This window comes from Danaus plexippus, chromosome Z (assembly GCF_018135715.1).
Source record: "Danaus plexippus chromosome Z, MEX_DaPlex, whole genome shotgun sequence".
In the NCBI taxonomy this organism is placed as follows: domain Eukaryota; kingdom Metazoa; phylum Arthropoda; class Insecta; order Lepidoptera; family Nymphalidae; genus Danaus; species Danaus plexippus.
Window position 1 is genome coordinate 3,473,264 of NC_083559.1, and position 23,535 is coordinate 3,496,798.

Sequence of the window (23,535 nt, forward strand, 5' to 3'; positions counted from 1 at the left end):
CGTGTTTTTGCTAGATTTAAATTATTTTATTATCATTTTAACCGTTTATAATTATAAAATCTCAAATAAAGTTATTATTCTTGTTTCGTGAAATCAAATAAACTTCATTTCTTGGGTGTGGCTCTACGCTGCGAATAAGTAATTTAAAATAAATACGTAAAGAATTATAAAACAGCAAAAATAATCTTAAATAACATGATATTTAATTTGTTGGAATAATTACTATTACATATAAGTGACGTCCAGGTTATTTTCATATTAAATTCACTGCTATTCGTTACAAGATGGCGCTACCATACATGATGAAAGATCATTTCTTGCAGTTTAAACGTATATTTACATATAAGGTTTTTTTTTAATTACTTAACGTTGTGTGCAACAAGTATTAGATTAATGTTTCGTAAGAATTGTTTATCTGTATTCGCTAAAGCCACCAATGCATTGTAAAAAAATTGTCTGAAAAATATTGTATTATTAAAGTATTGTGAACAATAGTGGTTAACTGATTAAACAATATTATATAAGAGGTTATCTTCCATTAAATTATAATAGACATTAAATATATATTTTTGCAAAAAAGAAAAAAAGTTCAAATCATGTTTTTTTGTGTAATGGAAATAATATTAATAGAGGTTTGTTCACAGCAAAATACACGTAAGCATTGTAAAAGGATTCGTTGGGCACATGAAATATGCCGTTTGGTTATATATAACTTGTTTATAAAAGAGAAAAGATCGATTCATTTATCAAAACCTACTTTTTATTTATGTAAAATTTTAATCTCCAGTTTCCCATCACTACGTACCTAAGTGTTAATTTCAAATAAAAGGTAAAAAGTGCTAACAGTACTTAGAATTCAGGATTAAGCTTACTTCAAGCTTTTAAAATAATTTTTATCAATGTTTTATAAACTATTTCATATTATGCTTAGAAAACAATTTCTGTACAATAGAATACGTAAACCTGCTTACTGGTGCCGAGTCTATCTAAGAGCAGACATTGTTAATATCTTTATAACATGCTTCTGTTCAAATCTAGATCTAGACTTAAATAATGATTTCTTTGTCATATTGACATCGTATTTTATCACTCCGGATAACATTATGTAAATAAGTATACGTAATGAAACGTTATAAACAAGTTATTTATTTCAATACTATTGTTTCACTCACGAAGTTTTATGATAAATAAAGGGATAAATATAATAAAATATTCTTTTAAATTTCCATTGGTTCACGAGTTTCTTTCGCCTATTTTCTCTTCTTCTTGCAAATCTTGTTACAGCAACCGCATGGCGGCGGGTCGGGATCGCATTGTGTGTCTCTTGTGTCTACCCGATAAGGGGCACTTTTATCAGAGCTCTTTGGAGTTACCAGCTCAAGTTCCATCTTACATCGGCGATCGCCATTGGCACCAATTTTGGCCACCTAAAACATATTTTAACTGGACTACATTCTTACAGTATTCTTATAATGTAATACCATAAGTAGGTGAAACATGTATATAAAAATGTTAACTAAAGTGTACCTTTAACACAAAAACGTCTTTCCCGGGATGTAGAACAGCTTGAGCTTTACCTGGCCCTGGCACATTAATGGGCACTGAATTGCAGAGCCAAGGACAAGCCTCTGATTTTAAATTTTTTGGTTTACTCTGAACTTGAGTGCCCTTTGCGTTGGCCATTTTAAAAATAATAAATTTTATTGCTGCTACTTGTAATTTGATATGTTGAATGAAAATGACGCTTTTAATTTTCATGTCAAAGTGATATCAGATTTTCAAAAAGTTTACACATCAATTCCTGCAATACAAACTTTTTATTAAAAATATTATTAATATTAACAAAGTGTTTAATTTTGCTACAAGGCAATAAAACAATACCATGTGTCGTAATGTATTTATTATTCATTAGGAAATGAAGTCACCAAACGTATGAAAATGAGATCTTTGTATATATATGGCATTATTCTAACCGCAGCAGGAAGAACAGCTCGACATACATTTTAGTGGTTTACAAGGAAGCGTAGAGCAACTTTTTCTAGGAAAACAAATAGGTGGGATGGTGCAACAGGCAATGCACGGTCCAGCTATACTGCGGCATTTAACTATAGGACATGCCTGTGAACTATTTGCGCACGGTGATTTCCTCTTTTTGTGTGATTTGATTTTAGGCTGACTTCGGTACTTGCGAGGACGTTTATATCCTACAGGGCAAGGGCGCAAGCATGGAGAACTTTTGCATGGAGAACATGGAGGGTTGAAGCAAGGTGGTGGTGAGCAAGGTGGCGGAGAGCAGGATCCACATATTGAAGGAGTACAACGAGAGCATCTTGGGGGAGAGCAGGGTCTACATGGGGGAAAACATGTTTTTGCACACATTGGCTTGCAACATTTATTACATGGCTTACGACACGGAGGTCGTACACAGCGTTTTTTTTTAGAACACTTAGGTTGACAAGGGGAAGGGCGGCAAATAACTAATTTGCATCTCGATGGTCGATACGTGCCTGGCGCGAAGCAATTCGAAGGACAGGGTATCCCACATGGCGCAGGCCGAGAGGGAGGTGGAGTCCATTCTAGCATTAGTTCATTTTTCGCTAGTGGGGCGCCAGTAAGCCTACGCACCACAACTTCGAATACACCTCTTCTTGGATTGTTTACCGAAGTTATTTTGACGGGAGCTTGTTCCTGTCCTGAGGATGCCAAAACACACTTAGGTCCTTGACAGGGTTCACTTCCATGCACTGGACAAGATTCTTTCGGTCCTATTTTGATATGTGAAACAGTCACCATCATATCTCCTTTAGTAGTTGCCAGGGCTGGACAGGGTTTTTGTGGTTTTTCTTCTTTTATAGTGACGGTTTTAGTAGATCCTACTGAGGTGGCTGCAGTTTTAGAAGCCTTCGATGGCAGTGATCGTTTTGTAGTCATGCACGAAGTTTTCATATTAGAGTTAGAACAACATTGTAAGCTTGTTTTAGAGTCGCAAGTTTTGGTAGCAGTGTTTGTAGTTTGGTTTGTCCTGTGAATTTTGGTGTGTGAATCTCTTGGTCCCATCCCTTTTTGTTTCTTTTCGTCTTTCTTTCGGCCAAAGAAATATACTCTAGGATATCGAATATGTTCCGAGTCTTGATTAGTTCGATTGGATAATGTTGACATAGTGCACGTAGAGTGATAATCCGATGTAGAAACGGTACTGCTGGTCATATTATTTTTCCAATCATACACTTGAAAACATTTGTTTATAGAAGCAGTGGCTTGCGTTGCTGAGGATTTTTTATGATACAGGTTATTCGACAAAGTCATATAAACGAAAGTATCTCTTGATCCATATGAACTATGACTAAACAACGAAGTTATAGGCATTTGTAAATTCATTGCAGAATTGTAAGTTCCCAAAACGTTGACATTATTACAGTGAGTCATACGTTTCACAAACTCTTCTGTTCTAAAAGTAGAACTTGAAAGTGTATTATAGTCAACTCGTAAGGGTGTTTTTGGTCCTTTTATTATTTTCCAGCCATCAACATCACTGTAAAGATATAAAGACGGGGATGTGTTTGGAATTTTTCTTTTTATTTTACACCATGTCATGTCATTCGTAAATTCTTGGCTATTCGGCAATCTTGGCGGGTTACCTAAGATAAGTCGATAAGTTATTATTTATAAATAAAAGATAAAAAAATTTGGCAATATTTTTATAAAGATACATAAAATAATAAGATATGACATTAAAGATTCCGTGTTATATTCAAATAGAGTAGAAGAAACAAAAATATTATTTAATATTATTTTAACAAGGTTTACATCTGGGGCTGCTAGGACAACAATTAGGACAAGTTGAGTAAGGAACACATTGAGCAGTGCGTGTATCCAATACAGGAACAACTTTTTCGTGGTTTATAACAGGTGTAATAAATTGATATTCAAGTTTTGATTTCCTTCCAGCCATTTCCATGGTTCTTCCGATTCTCATTTTAATAACTTGCTTTGGAAAATCATACACAACTCCTGGATAATCTTCCGCGGTGGTGGATCTCAACTGTCCTGGTTCTTCTCGCGATAGGTCCCCAATTCCATCAGACGTGAATTTAAAATGCGCCCGTTGTTTGTGGCCCGATTCACAGGAATCCGTAGGTAATTTGAATATTACCTTATTTCCCGTTGGACAGCAATCTGTACAATAGGGAATATGCATGTATAGTATATAAAGAAACTTTATATATGTTACTTGTCTTGTAACATTGATTAAAGGAATTTGCCACTCCATTTTTCTTAAAATATATATAGGTAAACAAAACTAGAAGATTTGTACTTTTTACAATAGAGATATAAATAGACCAATATTCAATAATATAAACTAAATTATTAGGCTCTACTAATCTTAAAATAATTTATAATGAAACGAAGTATGAGAATTAAACGTAGCCGTTCGGTGCATATTCCCCATTGACATAGATGTCATTTTTAATTTTCCGTCGAAAGTGAAGTACAAAGTTAATTTACTGTTCAATAAGGTGGTTCAATAAAGCTGCTTTTTTGGTTTGGTTTTTTTCAAGCGCCTAACGAAACATTCACAGTCAAGATCAGATTGTAGACATGTATTTATTTTCTTTACAGGAAGTTTTTTGTCAGGTCCCTTTGGTGTAACAAGTTCTAATTCCAATTTGCATTTCCTATCTCCTTGCATGGCTGTTTTAGCAACTTTGAGCACAAACACATCTTGGTTGGTCAGTTCTGAAGGTGCTGACTGTTTGACATCACCGCGAGCTAGAGCACTTTGCTGTCCATGCTTTACGGCCTGAAGGCAACCTTCTGTCGTGCAACTAAATTGAGTTCCAGCAGGATTTGCTCCTTGACAACAAATAGCTTCACTTGGTAGCGCCAGGCTTATCTGATTTTTTCCACATGGTGGCAAACAAGGACCATCATTTGTCCCTTTTGAATAAGGACATTGCATTGCACAATGTGTCTGACTAATCTTCTTAATTATAGACGCATGGGCAGGAACTTTAATCTTTAACTCGTTTCCACCAAGGTTTGTGCCTATCTCTTCAAATTGTTTACTGCGACCTGACCATTAAAAAGCCATTCTTGCATTCATTCCTTTTGATTATTTTACAAAAATTCAACCTACTTCTGACATGACAAAATGTAATTCTAATTTCTAACGATAATAAGGATTTAACTAAGAAACAAAAACAATAAGTTTACTCCTCTAACCTTTTGGGACGTGTAAACAGTACTGATCGGTGTTTCGACACACCATTTGTTGTTTTGGCTCTTGTTTCGGACCGGAACAATAACATGGGTCGTCAAGATCCTGGCAGGGCATACTGTTGTAAGGATCCCTGGCTATAAAAGAAAAAAGGAAAAGCATATTTAAATTAACTCTTGTTAAATTCAAAATAATGTTAAGTTCAGACAAGTAAATTTATACCCGGTGGACAAACACCAGTTCCGCCACTGACGTTACAAGGTTGTCCTCTTCCACCAGCAGCACCTGCGCCACTGCTTATTCCCCGTGCTGCTCCGCAAGCACAAGGATCTTGCATGCTTTGGTAATCTTTTCTAGGGGTGCAGGATCTATCGACAATCGTAGAACTCTTTTTTCCTCCTATGTTAGGTGGCCCACCAGGTCCTTGAAACCTTGTTATTATCATATTGCCGAAACAGGATATACGTAAAAACATAACTATTTCGCCAGTTTCTGCATCGTCTGGTCCAACAATTCGAAATGAATCTTTGAGGGCTTGATAGCTGACATTTGTAGGATCTTCCAGAAACGTGTTGCGTGCTTCGACAAATTCCTTTGTCATGTCTATAGTGCACTCTCCCATAATGATTTTCGTGGGTAAACAACCACATGGTAATGATTTATACACAGTGACTTGTACTGGAAACTTATTTAAAGCTGCTGAGATATCACTCTGTTTGAGAGAAAATAAACAAGACTTTCCATTGTTAAACAATTTTATAAATGGACCACTGCTTTTGGCTACACAAGCGTTAGGTTCATCATCACATATTTCCAGCGGCTCAACTCCTGGACATTCAATGTTAACACAAGTTCTGAAATCCTTGTCAGAAAAACAAGGACTCTTAACGAAAACTATTTTATCAACAAGCACCTCTAAGAGGAACAGACCATCATCCTGTTTACTCATGGTTATAAAGTATGGGGATGGGACCAAATTTTAATAGAATATTTTTTTAATTTCCTTTAATAAACATACCTGAAATTTTGATTGTCATAGACAAACAAAAGAATAACCTTGCATATTTCAAAAGAATGTTTACGGTTTTCTTAATGTCCATAAAGGTGTTATAAACAACAGCGTTATTTATCTCATCTTAAAAAGTTAATATTTTATAAACCTGAATCGGTTTAGAAGTAATATTTAATTATATTCATTGTGTCACATTAATTTATATTTGAAATTAGCTCTGTTTTAAATATATTTCTATCATTCGGCTTAGGAGACTTTTATTGTATTTTTTTGGCTTAGAAGCCTTTTGTTAGTTAAGCTTCATATTGTACCCATTAGATTTATAATAATTCAACGTAATTAAATTTATAATTGTTTAAGTTCAAAAAAGCATTTTATGTTTGAGTCGATATAAACACAGGTTGTAAGATATATTTTTCACTGCGTCATCAAAAAAAAAAAGGTTGTATGATATATTAAATAAATAATTTAATGTGTCTTACCGATTATATTATTTAATACATCAATTTATAATTTTTACCTAATATCATATTGGATGCTTAGTTGAAATTCACGTTGAATGTTAAAATAAACGTGAATTTTAAGTACGAATTATGTCACTGAAAAAAAGTTCTAATCTGACTATCGATAACTGTTTGTATAAAAAAAAATCGTTTAATAAAGTGAAAATTTTGCTTTGACTGACAGACTTTTTTTCTTTCATTCCGGCCAAGCATTGAATGGTTAATATTACATAATTATTGAACATAAAATAAAAATTACAGTAAAATTGTAATATTTTTTGCGGAAATTGAGAAAAAGCCTATCCCAACGCTACACTGAAGATACACGATATTGGATTTAAAACTCAATAAAACAGGGCAACACTTAATTTCATTGAAGATGATTTTATTCATAAGTCAATGCTATATTTATATGGAAAACGTATAGTTTAAATACAGTTAGAAATTTTAAAATTGCTTTCGAAATAGTAATATAGCATTAAATCAGCAATATAATATAAACTAGATTCAGTAAAACGCATGTAATAAAACTGCTCATTCAGTTTGTATTTTTTATTAGCAGATGTCATTGAACTTACTTAGAAAATTTTCGCATGATGCAATTATATTTTTGTGTCGGATAATGTTTATTGTACCACCTACAGGCTTCATTTTTGAATGGTCGACCCAACCTAAAATAATAAAATGTTAGTTATTCTACGTTTATTGCAAGCTTCACTCGAATTCAGCATTATTTGTCAACCAATTTAAAATGATTTTATATACGTATGCATATAAATGATATAAATATAATGTTGTATAATAGGAATAGTTAATAATTGATGTCCGTAAATTATTTTGGTACCAGCGATGGATAGGTTTAGGTATTTTTATTATAAGATTAGATTTTTTTTCGAGTTGTTGTTGTTTATGTGAAAAAAATTTACTGATACTCTTAATTAAACTCTTGTTTAGTTAGTGGTAAATTAGTTTTTGACTTCAATTACTAATGAGAAAATCCAGCTTTTGGTGTAGAAATTAACAGCTATAAAACAAAAGTGTCTGCAAGTTTTCAAAGTTAGAGACGAGTTCGCTGAATGCATCGATTGAATTGGATCAAATTGGATTTGTTCGAACGAGGAAAAGTTTTAAAGGCAAAGGAAATTACAATTTCAAGGTGTGCAAATTGTATTTTAGTTTATAAATTCCTCGATGTCTAGGAAATAAATTTCTATGACCTACGTGTGTAGCAATCTTTGCAGCTTGTTTGCTCTTTAAAATATAATAATATACAAATGCCAATGTCCAATTAATATATATTTTTTACTTTAAAGAGGAACGAATAATTGTCTGTCCATAATAAACAATGTATTTATTGCTACGGGAACGTTCATTGAGCAAAATATCCTATAATGGTTGCTTTATGGCGATATTCCGTGTTAGTCTGTTAGGTCACTTCAAGTGCGTATTATATTGACATTGGTCATAAGAAAAAACATTTGCGCACTTAGTCCAAGTTGGAATCATCACACTACATACTTTTCGTTTCACGTTTCTCATTCAACGATCTGAGTTAATATTACCATATGCGAAAATTTATGAATGGAAAATTGTTAAGGCTCCGTATTTATTGTGACGATGCCAACTTGTACTGATTATAATGAATTCAATCACTCACTCATCCATCCTCTTCCTTATTTCATCAGGTGTTAAGGTAGCCGTTACATCTGGATAATATCTCCAACGTTTTTGTGTCGATTCTGTACCGAAAACCTGATTTTTGGTACCCGTTCTTGCTTTGGCGCTGGTGCATATATTGCAATGCGCTGCGAGAGGCTTCTGATACACAAATAATGATTAATTAGTCATATAAAAATTGTTATTCTCATATAAAAATACGAAAGCTTAGGGAATATTAATAGAAGACCTTCACGTCGCTTTCATTTGCCTTTAATCCATCACAGGCATGGTGACGTCGGTATTTAACACAATCTAGGTCATATTGGTATGAACGGGGAAAAACATCTTGATGAGCTGTTAGCAAAGAAAAATTGATAATAAATTATTGGATGGAAAAATTACATGGATATATTTACTATGATTTTTCATGAAATACTTACGCGGAAGAACTTTTTCAGTAGTCATGCCATAGTTATAATACGCGTCATGGAGAGTGTAAGCATTGGCACCAGGTTTGTCTACCCAGAATGCTTTGTCCCTTTTCACCATATTCTCGATTACTGCATCAGGTAGTTCGTCAATAGTAGGTCTTTAAATTTATTTTAGACTGAATATATTTGAGCAGTTGTATTATAATTAATATTTAATTATTTAATAAGTATTAAACCTCGGCTGTACTTCGACCAGTTCTCTGGTTAATGGCTGCAGAAACTTGCTGATTGTTCGCTGAGTTAAGCAAGGTGGTCGGTTGGGAGTTAAACTTTCGTCAGTTTTTAATGTTGGTGATACCTCGTCTAAGGCATACCTTTATCAAAAATAAACCACTTGTTTAATGATTAGAATGTTTTGCAATAAAATGATACTTCAAATCTGTTTTAGCATAAATTTTATGCCTGTTTTTATAGAATTAATATACAAGTCAATATTATTTATCAATTAATATTATAGGGTATGTTTATAGATTTAAAACAATAATAATGATAGTAAATGATTACTTATCGGGATGGTATCCGCTAAATTTCGATACATTACTTTGGGGATATTGTGGGTGAGCCATTTTTTATCAAGATATGTAAAAAAATTATTCTAAAATTTGTTACTGTCACCTTTGCTATATAAACCTATTATTTTTATTTTACGTGTACCAGTATTACTCTGGCAAGTATTTTACAATATGGCATGGCAACAAATAAAGTGGTTTCTATAAGTTTTTTGCTGTAGTCTGCCATACAAAATTTTTAAAATAACATGCTTCATATAATTTTTTTTTAAGTGAATATCTAAAAAGGAAGATTAAAATATTTTAAAGTTGAAATGTCTAATCTGAAAATAAAAAAGTAGACAAGCAGGAATTTAAGTAAAAAATAAAATTACAAAATAATGTGAAAGATTATACTCTTTAGAAAACCTTATAACAAAAGACTTATAACAATAAACTTCTACATGTCAAAATCATTAACATTTATCTAAAAATATATTCACAATATAAATCAATAATACATTAGTGTTTATAGAAAACGGCAAGTTGATACCTCGCTTTTATTATCTATGCAGACTACGCTCAGTCTGGATTTGTAAGCAGAGCGGTTCGCCTGTGTGGCTGTGTGCGTTATCACTGCTTTACTCAAAAAATATTCTGACTCATATATTGAGGATACACTTTTAATACGGCATATAATGTCCAAAAATATTGTTTATGAAGGATGGCTTACTAAATCGCCACCATCAAAGCGCATTTGGAGAACTGTAAGTAAATTTTACATTCTCCTTTTATGTTTGAGTTTGTTGACAGACTGTAGTTTGTAGTTTCATTGGTTACTTGCGGTAACATTCAAAGAATTTATAGCCAGTTTTGATAGCAATAAAATCTAAAATTACAAATTAAAGCGATCAGTTTTTATTAAAGTCCCATTTGTCTCAGAAATGGCGTAGACGGTGGTTTGCCTTGCGACAGTCAGGTGAGCTACCAGGACAATACTTTCTCGACTACTATTCCGATCGACACTGTAGGAGGTTGAAGGGGTCTATCGATTTGGATTGCTGTGATCAGGTAACTTTTAAAAAATATATAAATCTCTAATAAGTAAGAAAAGTTTGTTTATGATTTTACATGAACATTATTTATGAACTATATACTTTTATAAAAGATTGAAATGGCTGTAAAAAATAATGTTCAAAATATTTAAAAGGTTGATGCTGGATTGCATATGGAAAGGGATAATAACGGATCATTAAATCGCAAACTCCGTGGTTGTGTGTTCACAATCCAAACTAACATTCGCACTTATCACTTGGAGGCTGATTCTGAGGAAGAAATGGAAAAGTGGGTTGATGCTATATGCAGAGCGTGTGGCCTCAGAGCTACGGACGAATCAACAAATGCTGTCGGTTAGTGAATTCTTATAGTATTTGCATCCAAAGACCATTTACCTATTTCACATATATTGCATATAAACTAAACATAAGCTATTGTTTGTAGACATGAAATAAATATGAATAATATAATGAAGGTTATTAGTAAATAAAAATATACGAAATCTTTTTATAACAAAACATATGACTGTTCAATAATTTTTATATTTAATCGGATTAGATATTTAATAAATATTGTCTGATTTTTACTTTGAATATTATAAGCCCTTTTTCAAAATTTCTACTATGAATCTTTATAAACAATAGTATTTCCTACAAATCCTTTAATTGTAAAAGTTTATAATTTTTGCCATACTTTCAAATTTCTTAACGAGTGCTTTTCTTGAAGGTGTGTGTTAAGAATGAAAATGATAAATTTTTATACACAAAAATTTTAAAAAATCAATAAAATTTTTGCATAGCTATTTTAGTTACGTTACAATGCACGGAAATGTGCATTAAAAATAATATAAAAACATTTTTTTTTTTTATCATTCTTTTGATTTATTGATCAATTGTTTTTCACAAAGTTTCACTTTGAAGGATTTCATTTATGTGTTAAGAATGGTACATATTGCAATATTTCTCATGTAACTGGCACTGGCAATTGATTTTATAGAATTTGTTTTGGCAAATTAACTAACGTGCAGTCTACGTTGATGAAATTTTTGTAAGTTCATTTGTTTTAAGTTGAATATACAAGTATTGATAATAATTAAATCTTTTGTCCGTATACCTTTGTTATATTTGCTTGCGTTGCGAACAACCTGATGTATTAATGATTGTTATAACAAATTTATATGTATTAATTTTGTAACTATCTGTATAAAATTTTCATATTCCGATATCAAATAGTACTTCTGTCTTAACTATGTCAGGTGTTATATACCAGGAATAACAAGAAAGATCTTCATACCATTGCAGTCTACTAATTATTGTTTGTCTTATTGTCGTAATTGCTTAATATTGTCTAAATGTGAAAAGTGTCGCGAGCATGCAAAATAAATGCTAAAGCCTATATGTAAAAGCGCCTTTACATATGTTGTTTTGATTAAATATTGTACAGCAAAGCTAATAATACTATAATTTGCATTTACTTTTTTTGTGTAATATGCACTAAATGTATTTTTGCTTATATTATATCTTGTGACATTGTGGATATCATTAAAACTTTTTATTCATTTTCTAGGTCTATATCAGAATATAACGCTAAATGAGAGAGAAAATATTGGAACAAAGGTAATAAATGATTCCAATGTCACAGGGGGTGCGAGAAAAAGGACTCACACCACCACATTTAGGAACAATAAGCCTTCGTCTACACGAGGCAAGTCCAAAGTGAAGACAAACACGAAGCAAACGCCTATAGAAAGACATGATCAGGGTACAATGACGGTTATGGATGATTATCCCTCCGGCGAAGGCACTGGCCCATACATACCAATATCTGAATGCATAACTGGAGTTCGGACACAGGTTCGTACTTATTTCCGTTATTATTTCCTGCCTTTAATAATATTGCACTAAGAAACTAGAATATTCTTCTGTACTTTTCTGCTGAATTTCTTGAAACGTTATTCATAATAGAAAAAAAAATTTTTAAAAAGTAGATTGATTCAAGATGGTACAAGAAAAAAAAATCATGATTGGTTTTGATCTTATCTTTTTGGTAATCTTTGTTTATTTTTGTACAAAAAATTTTTTTTTTTTTTAACCAAAAAGTATATTTAAAATATAATTAAAATTATTATTACTTTTTTTTTTAACTCTAATGTTGCTGTTATCAAATGTATGATCTTAATACTGGTTGTTTGAAGTTATTGAATGACTCATTAAAAATTTATTAATAATTATCAATCAAAGTGTCTTTTTAAAACAAGTAAACGAGTAATGGAGATAGTACTGGTGAATTTTTTACAGTACTTTGGCAAACTTTGTTGCAATTAAATGCTATATAAATTGGTAGCCCTGCGAGTGCAAGTACTTGGATAAATTAGTTCCTCGGGAATTTGCTTAATCTTATGGACATATTTTGCCTTTTTGCGCGCTACCTTACGTCATAGGGAAACATATACCGTTTCACGCAAAATAAAAGCTCCCGTCCGGTAAATTTCATTCAGTGAGTTCGTAAAATGCTTTGAAAGTCATGAGTGCTGTTTTTAAGTGCCTGTATGGCCGGCGTTAACAAAATTATGTACTGAAATTCAAGTATCAATATGGGGAATATTTGTAAGGAAGAAAAAAATAATCTAAGTTGAGAATGACAAAAATTTTAACACTGTTCTCATGGAAATTGTGCACTTTTTTAAACATTCATGTTAATTGATCATCAGCATTATCCTATAGTAAAACAGAATAACGTTTTGCGTTTTATTGGAACATAGCACTACGAAATATTTTAGGGATTACTTTTCTTGTAGGACACCCAAACAGCGTTTACCTTTGACCCCAAGAACATCGTTATCAGCTCGAATAAGAAAGTCGGTAGCTCAAGAAGCTATACCTATTTGACGCAACCACAAATAAGAGTAAATAATGTTGAACTATCAGAAAATGAATCAAATCTCAGTGAAGACGAATGCCGGTCCCTCAGCGCTAGTCAATTCAATATGGGTATGTAAAAAATATAAAAACAATCGCTGGATTGTGGACGTATCTTCATGTATTCTCATTTTACAGGGGATTGGACTGTTGCAAAGTCTTTTAAAAGGCTATCTGTGCATCCTCAAAGCCAAGAAGGCTTCAACGCTGATGGTAAATAATTTTGTATAATTTGTTTTGTTTTTTAGCGGTTCCATTAATTAATGTACCCCTCCGATAGGTCCCCCCGTACCACCTCGGCCGCCGAAGACCTTCGCCATGAGCAAGGATCTCACGCGAGCGAAGGATTCCTTCCAAGGACAAAAATTTCAGGAAACTGTTGATGTTCATGAGTGTTCTGTATGTCGCTTTTTTGTGTTCGTTTTTATGGTGCTTTTTTTTTTTTAAATGTTCCTTTTTTTCGCTAGTCTCCTTTCCCCTGGGTTCGCTTGCCACGTCGCATGTCACAAGGTGCGCCGACATCACCAGGAAGATCCGTGATCAGCCACGCCAGGACTGATGATGAAGATGACGTTTCAATGGGCCATGTTATTATTTTTGTTGCATTTTTTTTTGTAATTTTTCTATTCATTTATATTACGAGCAGATATTTTTTTGTTGAAATTCGCTTTTAATGTGCATGTTTTTTTTTTTTGTTGGATTGCGTGATTTTTTTTTCTCTTATTATCCAGTCGCTGCAGTATTGCAACTTGTCGTCTCTGCCGCCGGCCGTAGATCGCGCTTTGAAGCCACGGCACTCGACTCACAGCATAGGCAATATAACCGCTGGACATGTGAGTTATATAAATATAACTTAAAAAAAATGTTAAATTTGAACATAAAATAAATATAAAGTTCTTGTGTTTAAAGAAAACAGCGTGCAGGGCTAGCGATGAGATCAAGTCGGAGACTTTGCAGTACTTGGATCTCGATCTACCCGCCCCCAGCTCGCCGTCTAAATTCAAGGTGAGTGTAGTATTATAAAATCGATATGCCACACCGAGCCCAGTAAAAAATAAAAAGCCTTTGAAACTTTTCAATAGTTATTATATTTCCATAAATGTATCCAATAATTTGATATTACATTCGTGTTGTACTAGCATTATAATTTTGTGACTCGAATTTTTTTTTAAACAAAGATCCTTTCCGTTCAGAAAATAGCTTAATTCTCTATCAAAACTTTTTTGATTACAAACATTTCACTAAATATCCCATCCGACATAGTTGATGAAAGTAAAGTATTTTTTAAATTTTTTATCATTATCGATAATATATTTTGTTATGATCAATCAATTCTACTGATACTTTACTTGATTGGTATCTGAAGTGCATAAACTTGACTTGCTCTGTTAAAATTTCATCTTATCACCTGTCGCTCATCATCATCATCTCATCTTATCTCACGTCATATTATATTTGACAAATTGACTCTAAATGATACTAATATTTTTCGAATTACCCCATAATGCCAACGTTTCGGTCACTGCAGCAACCGTGATCACGGGCAGACGACGATCACGTTAGAAAAATATTAGTTACATTTAAAAAAAAACTCGCTAAGTTTTAGATATCATTGAATTACTCTAATAATATTGCCTGAAACGGTGTTGTGTCAGGAGTATCGCGTTACATACATCCCTAAGTCTAGTGACATTAACATTACAATTGATGTTCAAACTCAGGAATCAGCAAGGAAGACGTCTATAGTCCACGGTAAGTCGTTGTCATCCGACGAGTGCGCGTATAAAACGGTCGACTTCTTGAAGACCGAGGCGTTCAATATTACTCGCCAGGACGCTGAAGCGTCTAGAAGTATCCAGCAATGATTAAACCCGATATACGGCAAGGTTTATAAGAAATGCATTAACCCAAATGACATGTTTATACGCTGAGCTGTTTAAACTATAGACGTTTTGAACTATGTGACACTGTTCTCGGTGAATGCTTTTTTTTAAAGTGTAAATAAATTTATACAAGATTTTTTTTTAAGCACAATTTTTTTTTATATGATCGTGGATCGCGACAGAATTATTGATTTTTATATATATATATACATATATATATTATTCTGTTTCCTATGTTTCGGATATAGGGTGGTAAAATTTTTGTTTTACCATACATTTATACAGGGTGTCCCAAAATGACCACGTCCCAGTGACACAGGAGTTAAATGAGCTCGAGATCTATCAGAAAATCACAATTTGACCTCAGTAAAAATATCACAGTTTTCGAGATATTGTAATTTTTTTTATTGTTCTGACATCTTGAATAGCTTATCTAAATATTAGAATTATTATTTTATCGAGAAATACTTTAATTTCAAAAACCCTGTGAAAAGACAAAACACTAACTTTGACTAGCTGCTGTGTAAAAAATCTGTATGACACCGAGTTTGCAAATAATTTAAAAAATTGGTCTACTTAATGCTGATTCAGGAATGGTAAAACACTAGTGAGTTTTTTGGCAAAAACTTTGACGTTTAATTTGTTTTCTCACTAGGGCAACATTAGCCAAATTCGTTTTAAACAAAAAAGATACAATTATCTGAACTCACCACAGTACAATTTGTTGTTAATAACTCAGTTAATGAAATGAAGTGGAGATTTTGACTGTTATTTGTAGAGGACGATGTAGTTTTGCTGGTAGTCACAGAACTTTACGTTTGATAGAAAGACGGACTGGCGTCTCAAAGTCCTCTGCACGAAGAGTTTTAAAAAGATTCAAATATCATATCCAAAGGGTTCAAACTCTATTGTCGAGCGATTATGCCAGACGCGTCTTTACTGAGGTCAAATTGTGATTTTCTGGGACTGAGACGTGGTCATTTTGGGACACCCTGTGTATATATAATTTAAATTTTCTTTCGTATTATATGGTGTCAATACAAAAACTGATTTATTATATATATATAACTTTTCTATCGTCATGTTCCAATTGTGCGTCAGTCTAACAAAATATTTGAGGTATGGTCAATGGTGTGCACATTACGTAATTTTGTTTGCGCGTTTAATATTGACACGGTCTGATTTACGGGTTCGGCTTGGGGTCGGTTCTAGTCCAGTACTGAATTGGAATTTTTTTTCTTATTCCCGGAATTTAAGTATTACTATCGCTGAACGGTCTACGATAGTTCTATTAAATGCGTATACTAATTGTTTGATGTTAGATATATTTAGAATATAAATTGTAAATATGTAAATTACGACCCAAGCTTTTAAAGGATACATACAGAGGTATATCAGATCTTCCTATTATGTTAGTAAATAATAAAAAAAAATCACTTAACGCTCGGTTAAATAGAGGAATTATCTGATGGGTTCCTAATATGAATTCGTTGATAGCTATCAATACAAAAACCGCGACGTCTATTGAAGCCGCTTTGATGTAAACATTTAAAAGATAATGTAATATTATTTATTTTACGGACAATCTTGAATAAAGATACTATTGTATAATACTATTATAAGTGCTAAGAGTTGGAGGAGAAATTTAAAGCTAAAAAAATATTTTAAGATCTTGTACATAGGTACAGGTAGGTATCTTATAATTTAATAATATCTGTATTCGATTTGATATGATATAATGATTATGAAGATGAATTTTGTTATGTAGCTATTGGAAAAAAAATATATGATAAAATATTTGTATGTGTGCGTAATTTTAAATACGGAGCTGTATTCCGTAATTTATTTACTCGGATATTGACTTGAAATTTCTTAACTAGTTTATATTGAAGCGTTTTAACGTGAAACGTAAAACAGCTTTAAGAATTTTTATATTTATATTAAATGTCTTGTCGCACTAACAAAATACCCAGCGAATTTAATCCATTTGGTCATTATTAAATTCATTCATTTTACGTATATTTTATTTCTACGTAAAAAATTTTTTCGGTCATAATGTTTTATGGGACAATTTATATCTATTCCATCTTGAATAAGACTTCAATTTTATATGTACGTTTAGAAGCCTAGATGGTAACGTGTTTATATACAAGTACCGAGGTGAAAAACGATTTAACTATATGTAGTTTTTTTAGTCTTTTTGGACTGTTTGCGATAGACTGACATATATAATCGTATTTATCGTAGATTAGACGAAAATCAAGCTACATATATAAGCTTTTGCTACGCGTAGCCTGCACTTACTGTTTGTAAGCAAAAGTTTTATATATTGAAAAAAGCTATACAACCTATCTACCATAATCATTATAGCTAAATATGCGATTAGAATTCTTAAAATTATCAATTTCCGAATAACGCTTAGCACGTGTTCGCGGAATCGCACTACGTACGAAGCGTCACGCGTTTCTCATTCAATGGAACGTGTTAAAATATAATTTGCGAAGACGATAAGACTTAATGTAAGTGGAATCAGAGTCTATTGAATATTTTATATATGAGTGAATTGACGTGTCTTATAAATGTGAATTTGGACCAGTAAATGAAAATAAAAAAAAAAATTAAACTTTTTCTAAGTACATAAAATGTAAGTAGCCGTAAAATATTTAGCCTTAGCGGCGTGTATGTATATATATTATTAATATACATATATATGTTAGGGTCGTGATCCCATAAGCCGTTTTGTTAAGTGAGATGTAAATACGATACGATTTACCATTACAGTGCACATGAAATACACTCACAATGATCCCATTGTGCAGAAAATATCTTGGCCTTTGAATATCTTAAACTTGTAAATATGTATGAGTTTTGTGTTTAATACGATATGTTGATTTTGTTCTCAAACGCACAACCACCGTTTCGATGTATGAAAATTTTGTATAACTTCCGGTTTTTGGTGATTTTTTTTTATATAACCAATGTAACGTGTTAAAGGATTTTATTCTTAATGTTATAAGGTGTTATAAAGTGTTATAAGGTGTTATAAGGTGTTGGAACGCACATTGTTATTGTGACTGTGTACGGTGTAGTGCAGCAAAATGAATTTGGATTTGTCGTTTAGTTGCTGTAATTGCGTTAGATTGTTAGGTAATCAATGAAACTTTATAGAATTCTCCCAGCGAGAGAAACGTCGAGGACTCAATTTTTTTTTTTTTTGTTGTGAAATTTATTTTTCACATAAAAAATGTCGTCGTCTTTATTAATTCAAAAATTCTTTATATTCACAGTTTCCTTATTTTCTATGATATTATACGTACAGAACGACAGATGTACGTTCGGGGTGACGATAAAATTAATAATGTGGGTTAACGAAATTGTTTTTTTTTTTGTACATTTTATGAGTGAAAATCTTAAATTTCATACAAATATTTGATTTCATTGATTTCATTGATTCATTCATATAAATTCGATTCATATAACGTCACACTATCATCTAATATTGTTAATAGTGTAATTTCTTTTAGTATATAATCTATTCCGTTGTACTAATTTAAGTGGATGTGGTAGATTTAATGTATATTTTATCATGCCATGTATATGGAATATATTATATATGTGTTAATCGTTTAATTAATAAGCAGATGTGTTGTAACTAGGTCAGTTTTTGACCTCTTGGGACAGAATATTCATGTTTAAATCGAAATCAATGCGAGATGTCATCTCGTTTAGATGAAACGTCTGGTGTCTTTTAACGCTATGGAATTTCGTTCTAAAGTGAGATTTTTATCTCTATCGGTAATTCAGGTGATTTTTTTTTTTATGAGAATACTTATTTTGTATTAAGACATGACGGCTATACGAGATCTGTTCCATCATACTACAAACGAATCTTAGTTATATATAGACAGATTTTTTTATTCAAATAAAGGGACCACTAATCTCACGGTATTCAACCATGTTTCCCTTCACCTTATTTAAGAGTTTAAATGTTTTATCGGCGAATATTAACTGATAGAGACTGCTACGGATATTTTTTCATTTACTTCCACGCCTTACATTCATATGTACGTATATTTTACGTGCTTGATTATAGTAACTATATAAACGTATATTGTATTATGAAACGTGAATTCCATGTGTTTATCTGAATTTTGTAATACAGTGAAATAATTTTCGGAGTAATTTTGCTCAATTTCTTAAAAGTAAATATAATACATTTACCTACATAACGTTGTAGAGTATTACGCTGTTTGATAGAATTCTGAACTAAGTATTGATGGTACAGCATCAATCAACATCAAACTAACGGCCTAAATAATTTGATCTGGCTCTATACAGTGCAGGTTTAGATGGTTAGTAAACCCATTTCATTAACGCGCTCAAAACATTATTTAATTATATACAATTTGTTTTTGAAGTTCGTCTTTTAACTTCTCAATGTTATTGGTGTTATTGGTGTGTATATTACAAGTGACACGTTTATTATGATGACAATTCACTTAAAATATATAAACTTTTTTTTATTAATTTAAAATCGTACATATATATATCTTTTTGATTTTTTTTTTTAATCTAAGGAACCGCAATCGATTGTGCGAAACTTGGACATATATGTATATCAAATAGTTTTGTTTTCATGCAACCTTATTTACGATTATCTGCTTTAAGTCAGTGGCGTGCACAGAGATTTGGGATAGGGTAAGCAGAATATGTTTGAAAAAAAAAATAACAATTTTCATCATAATTTCCTCTTCTAAACCGTTGATAATAATGACATCTTTCGCAATTATTCATTTAAATGAAACTAATATTTTCGGATAACTACGCGTAATTTATTGTTTTAACGGACAGGCGATGTCTGCCGTGATCACGGGTGCTGCAAAGTAGTATGTAGTTTTTAAAGTAATAAAATACGCGAAGTAATCCGAAAATATGAGCTTCATTTAAACATTGATAATATTCGCGCATAAAGTGACAGCAGTCCGATCAGAGAGAACATCAATATATTTTATGAATCCATCAACTACCTCTGAGCCACGAAAGTACCTTAAAACGATTACAATTTGTTCACAACCGCTTTATAAAAGATCCAAACATTCTTATTATTATTATTTGAAAACAACAAACTAGGATAACAAAATTATTTATTTGTGTGTACGCAACCTGCTAGGTAATTGAAACTATCAAAACATTTTTATTAAAGCGAATAATACTACCTATCTTTAAGTTCAGTCTCAACGGGTCACACACCTACCCTTTGTAATTATCTTAATTTTATTATCAAACGACAATATTAAAAATCTACTCATTATAAATGTCGATGAACACACATCACCAGCACAGAGCTCGCAGCTATAATTTTCTATAATTTGTTAATAATTTAAATCACTGTTTACTAATTAACTAATTAAAATAATAATAAAATGTCGAAAAATATGAATAGTTTACCGACCAATCTGAGTCCCGTTTCATTTGACAATTAACGGACTTTCTACGAGATTTTAAACAATAAAAATATGCAGTGCTTCTCGAACACTAACACATGCATAGTTTTGCACTCGCACATACAAACATTTTCTGCATACAACACGAGATTTGTAGATCGTCCTTGAGATTTTTTGTAAGGAAAATAACCAGAGAGTAGTTCTACATATCGCCGCGCCGCTCTGGCTGCATAGCGGCGCTAGCAGTTTGCAGCGGCCGATCGATAATGTTTCGTTTTATATACGACACTTTTAACAAATCGTGAATCAAATTTCATTTTAAAAATCTGTAAACATTTGTATTTCGTAATGTATGATAAAAAGTATGTAAGTAAGAATTAAACAATATAGGTTTAGTTGTTATATGCGTAGGGTATGCAGTGCTTACTGACATCTATGCTGTGCACGCCACTGCTTTGAGTAACGTAATATTATTATTTTTTTAAGAAATTAGTTACTAGTGTTGCCATTATAGAAACTTTTTATATATTAATATTTTTTTTATTTGTTAATTTTAATAATTATTTTTAGAAATTTAACCCTTAATTGTATTGAAGTTGGACCATACAAATGTATTATAGGTTTATTTAATTATATTCTGTTTGTTCTGTAATTATTGTAAATGAGTATTACTATTAAAATAAGGATTTTTATTATGTAAGTATTAATTTGCTTAAGTGAAATGTCGCTGAAATAAATATGTTGAATGTGATATTCCCCTGTGTTTAATTTCCTTCGTGTTTACAACTTCATCGCTTGCGATGTACCTTTGACCCGAATAAGTTTATCTGACTTCCAAATCAAGAGTCAGATAAGTGAGAACAGGATCCAGTTTGCAAATCAATAATTTCGTTCAAATGAAGAAATGCAATAAATGGCAACATATGTTACTTTTATATTTTTTGTGAGATAAAATACCTGATTATCTTAATATAATACATATAAATAATAGTCATAATAATCATAATTTAGGTAAAGATTTGTTTTTTAACGAAAATTTATGCCAAATATTGCGGTCCATCTGTCGCATGTCGCATTACGGCGGGCTGTGGTGTGGCTGTGAAGTGTAAGAAGCCCAGCGGTGGCAATCGTTTGTATCACCTGACCGTGTGGCATTTTATTTAGCATGTGGTATAAACTTGCCTACTTGTAAATTAGAAAATATAGTTAAAAGAAATGCTATCAATCTATTGTCTTTTCATTTTCGTTTAATGTCCTGGTTGCAGTTAGGATTTGATTCATTATTTGAGACGAATGTTTACTAAAAACGTTGCCGGAATTAGTGTCTCTGTGGACACATTATATTTTAATGATATAATTAGTATTTGGAAAGTAACTATGGCACACTGCTTAACAATCAGATTTGGGAGGCTACGTACAAAGTACAGACATCCATTCACTACCTCATGATTGAGGAGAAAGATTAATTATAATATGACAATAGAAAAAAAATGCGTACATCACATATATTAATACAAATATATAATAATAACCTAAGTAGCAAGCTTATCTACTGGTTCATTTTTATCGTATTCTTTTTATTTTCAGTCAACTTCGGAGCTCTATTGACAGCATATAAATAAATTAAACTAAACAAATTCGTAGTAGTAATTTTTCACTATAAAATACTCCAAGTTAAGTTGATTAGTTTGTTACGATGAAATTGCTTTTAAATTTGACAAATATATTTAAAAAACCCAATGAATATTGTATTAAAAGGTTTTAATTTTCTTTTGATAACTTTCTATTTCTGGATTTTATTAAAGAAAGTAATAGGAACGAATTTATGGAAAATGTAATTTTGCTGCAAAAATTAAAATCACCCACGTTGTGGAGCCACTAACTAGTAATCAGGTTATACTCGCCTCCCTCCGCCCACCAAGTAACTAAAATTTACTCTTGAAAATGTACAATTTTTTATACTTTTTAGTAGTACTTAGATGATAAAATTACAAACATGACAAAGATTAATCTGATGGTACATATGTGACTGTTGTACTTACAAAACATTACCTGAATAAAGAGAAATGATCAAAGTTAACAAACAATAAGCTTTTGATAGGAACTGAGTGCTTATCCGGCTCTTGGACTATATAAAGTAAAAATTTTACATTCGCTTGTTTAATCATTGTTCATATTTATTGTTAGGAATAACACTTCTTTCGATTAAAACACTGCTCGCAATCGTATCGCAAGAAGTAAGTAACAAGATTATCAAATTGTCTTTGTTTACCAATTTAATCTAATGGTTGTATTTGAGAGCCGACGAGTGTATAATACAATTCTCAACTTAGGATTCCCTTAATTTTATGACAAAATATTTCCTTTACAATCGATCCATACACCTACGAGATAAACCTTAAACCAAATTGAGGCCCAAGTCCCAGGCACTGTTACAGCTTTTCTTCCTGTAAGGCGATGGACCCAGCATCCATGGAATGCTGGGATGTTTCGTCTCTCTCTCTCTCCGTATATATATACATTATACAATCTATAATATTACTTTGTTACTCATAATGAAAATATCAAAATACAATGTCCATAGATATTACTTGAAGTACATGCAACAGAGACTTTTTTTTTCCAGACTAATGGCGTGTATATTTTTGTAAGAAAACTATTATATGCAATCTATCTTACCTATCAAGTATTGTATACAATTTTATAATTAATAATGGACGTCGACATATGTGTAAGCCGATACATGGTGATAATGGAAATGTTTTGTATTAAGTAAATGCTGTTTAAAACTGTCTCCCAAGGATATTTGTTGTCATTTACTTTTTTTTTCATAGTCCAAAGAGCAGGTAGATGACGTTTTACA

The 23,535-nt window shown here is 32.0% G+C and overlaps 4 protein-coding genes across 8 annotated transcripts; 1 reads left to right on the top strand and 3 right to left on the bottom strand.

The window, feature by feature from the left end:
* Window positions 1-1,159: 1,159 nt before the first annotated feature.
* Window positions 1,160-1,788, bottom strand: LOC116778132 (uncharacterized). The gene is made up of 2 exons (XM_032672029.2): window positions 1,528-1,788; window positions 1,160-1,427 (listed from the first exon to the last, which is right to left on the bottom strand). The coding sequence occupies exons 1-2, from the start codon at window positions 1,756-1,758 to the stop codon at window positions 1,251-1,253; spliced, it is 408 nt and encodes a 135-aa protein (XP_032527920.1). The 5' UTR covers window positions 1,759-1,788; the 3' UTR covers window positions 1,160-1,250.
* A 95-nt stretch (window positions 1,789-1,883) lies between these two features.
* LOC116778131 (uncharacterized) lies at window positions 1,884-6,273 on the bottom strand. Of its 3 annotated transcripts, none has more exons than XM_032672026.2 (3): window positions 5,441-6,273; window positions 5,224-5,355; window positions 1,884-3,638 (listed from the first exon to the last, which is right to left on the bottom strand). In XM_032672026.2, exons 1-3 carry the CDS (start codon window positions 6,165-6,167, stop codon window positions 1,969-1,971), a joined length of 2,529 nt encoding a protein of 842 aa, XP_032527917.2. In that variant the 5' UTR covers window positions 6,168-6,273; the 3' UTR covers window positions 1,884-1,968. The 3 variants fall into 3 exon arrangements, with proteins under 3 accessions (XP_032527917.2, XP_032527919.1, XP_032527918.1); XM_032672028.2 differs by lacking the exon at window positions 1,884-3,638 and adding an exon at window positions 3,684-4,176 and having other exon boundaries at window positions 5,441-6,271; XM_032672027.2 differs by lacking the exon at window positions 1,884-3,638 and adding an exon at window positions 4,465-5,073.
* A 1,003-nt stretch (window positions 6,274-7,276) lies between these two features.
* Window positions 7,277-9,610, bottom strand: LOC116777734 (uncharacterized). Of its 2 annotated transcripts, none has more exons than XM_061526397.1 (6): window positions 9,388-9,610; window positions 9,060-9,197; window positions 8,833-8,981; window positions 8,640-8,746; window positions 8,391-8,548; window positions 7,277-7,404 (listed from the first exon to the last, which is right to left on the bottom strand). In XM_061526397.1, exons 1-6 carry the CDS (start codon window positions 9,447-9,449, stop codon window positions 7,308-7,310), a joined length of 711 nt encoding a protein of 236 aa, XP_061382381.1. In that variant the 5' UTR covers window positions 9,450-9,610; the 3' UTR covers window positions 7,277-7,307. The 2 variants fall into 2 exon arrangements, with proteins under 2 accessions (XP_061382381.1, XP_032527323.1); XM_032671432.2 differs by having other exon boundaries at window positions 8,391-8,551; window positions 9,388-9,607.
* A 351-nt stretch (window positions 9,611-9,961) lies between these two features.
* LOC116777623 (GRB2-associated-binding protein 2) lies at window positions 9,962-21,425 on the top strand. 2 transcript variants are annotated; one of them, XM_032671281.2, is made up of 11 exons: window positions 9,962-10,138; window positions 10,314-10,442; window positions 10,582-10,780; window positions 11,994-12,280; window positions 13,225-13,417; window positions 13,484-13,558; window positions 13,626-13,744; window positions 13,813-13,932; window positions 14,077-14,178; window positions 14,255-14,350; window positions 15,067-21,425. In XM_032671281.2, exons 1-11 carry the CDS (start codon window positions 10,070-10,072, stop codon window positions 15,208-15,210), a joined length of 1,533 nt encoding a protein of 510 aa, XP_032527172.2. In that variant the 5' UTR covers window positions 9,962-10,069; the 3' UTR covers window positions 15,211-21,425. The 2 variants fall into 2 exon arrangements, with proteins under 2 accessions (XP_032527172.2, XP_032527173.2); XM_032671282.2 differs by having other exon boundaries at window positions 12,069-12,280.
* The last annotated feature ends 2,110 nt before the right edge of the window (window positions 21,426-23,535 follow it).

Bases quoted from the DNA above. Each gene is read 5' to 3' on its own strand.
- LOC116778132 (XM_032672029.2), bottom strand. From the start codon at position 1,758: ATGAAAATTAAAAGCGTCATTTTCATTCAACATATCAAATTACAAGTA. The intron at 1,428-1,527 runs GTACACTTTAGT...AATATGTTTTAG, and splicing joins AAGACGTTTTTGTGTTAAAG to GTGGCCAAAATTGGTGCCAA.
- LOC116778131 (XM_032672026.2), bottom strand. From the start codon at position 6,167: ATGAGTAAACAGGATGATGGTCTGTTCCTCTTAGAGGTGCTTGTTGAT. The intron at 5,356-5,440 runs GTATAAATTTAC...TTTCTTTTATAG, and splicing joins AACTGGTGTTTGTCCACCGG to CCAGGGATCCTTACAACAGT. The intron at 3,639-5,223 runs GTTAGAGGAGTA...GACTTATCTTAG, and splicing joins CTGTTTACACGTCCCAAAAG to GTAACCCGCCAAGATTGCCG.
- LOC116777734 (XM_032671432.2), bottom strand. From the start codon at position 9,449: ATGGCTCACCCACAATATCCCCAAAGTAATGTATCGAAATTTAGCGGA. The intron at 8,982-9,059 runs GTTTAATACTTA...ATAAATTTAAAG, and splicing joins CTGGTCGAAGTACAGCCGAG to ACCTACTATTGACGAACTAC. The intron at 7,405-8,390 runs GTGAGTGATTGA...TTATTATTTTAG, and splicing joins ATAAGGAAGAGGATGGATGA to GTTGGGTCGACCATTCAAAA.
- LOC116777623 (XM_032671281.2), top strand. From the start codon at position 10,070: ATGTCCAAAAATATTGTTTATGAAGGATGGCTTACTAAATCGCCACCA. The intron at 13,559-13,625 runs GTAAATAATTTT...CCCCTCCGATAG, and splicing joins AGAAGGCTTCAACGCTGATG to GTCCCCCCGTACCACCTCGG. The intron at 14,179-14,254 runs GTGAGTTATATA...TTGTGTTTAAAG, and splicing joins GCAATATAACCGCTGGACAT to AAAACAGCGTGCAGGGCTAG.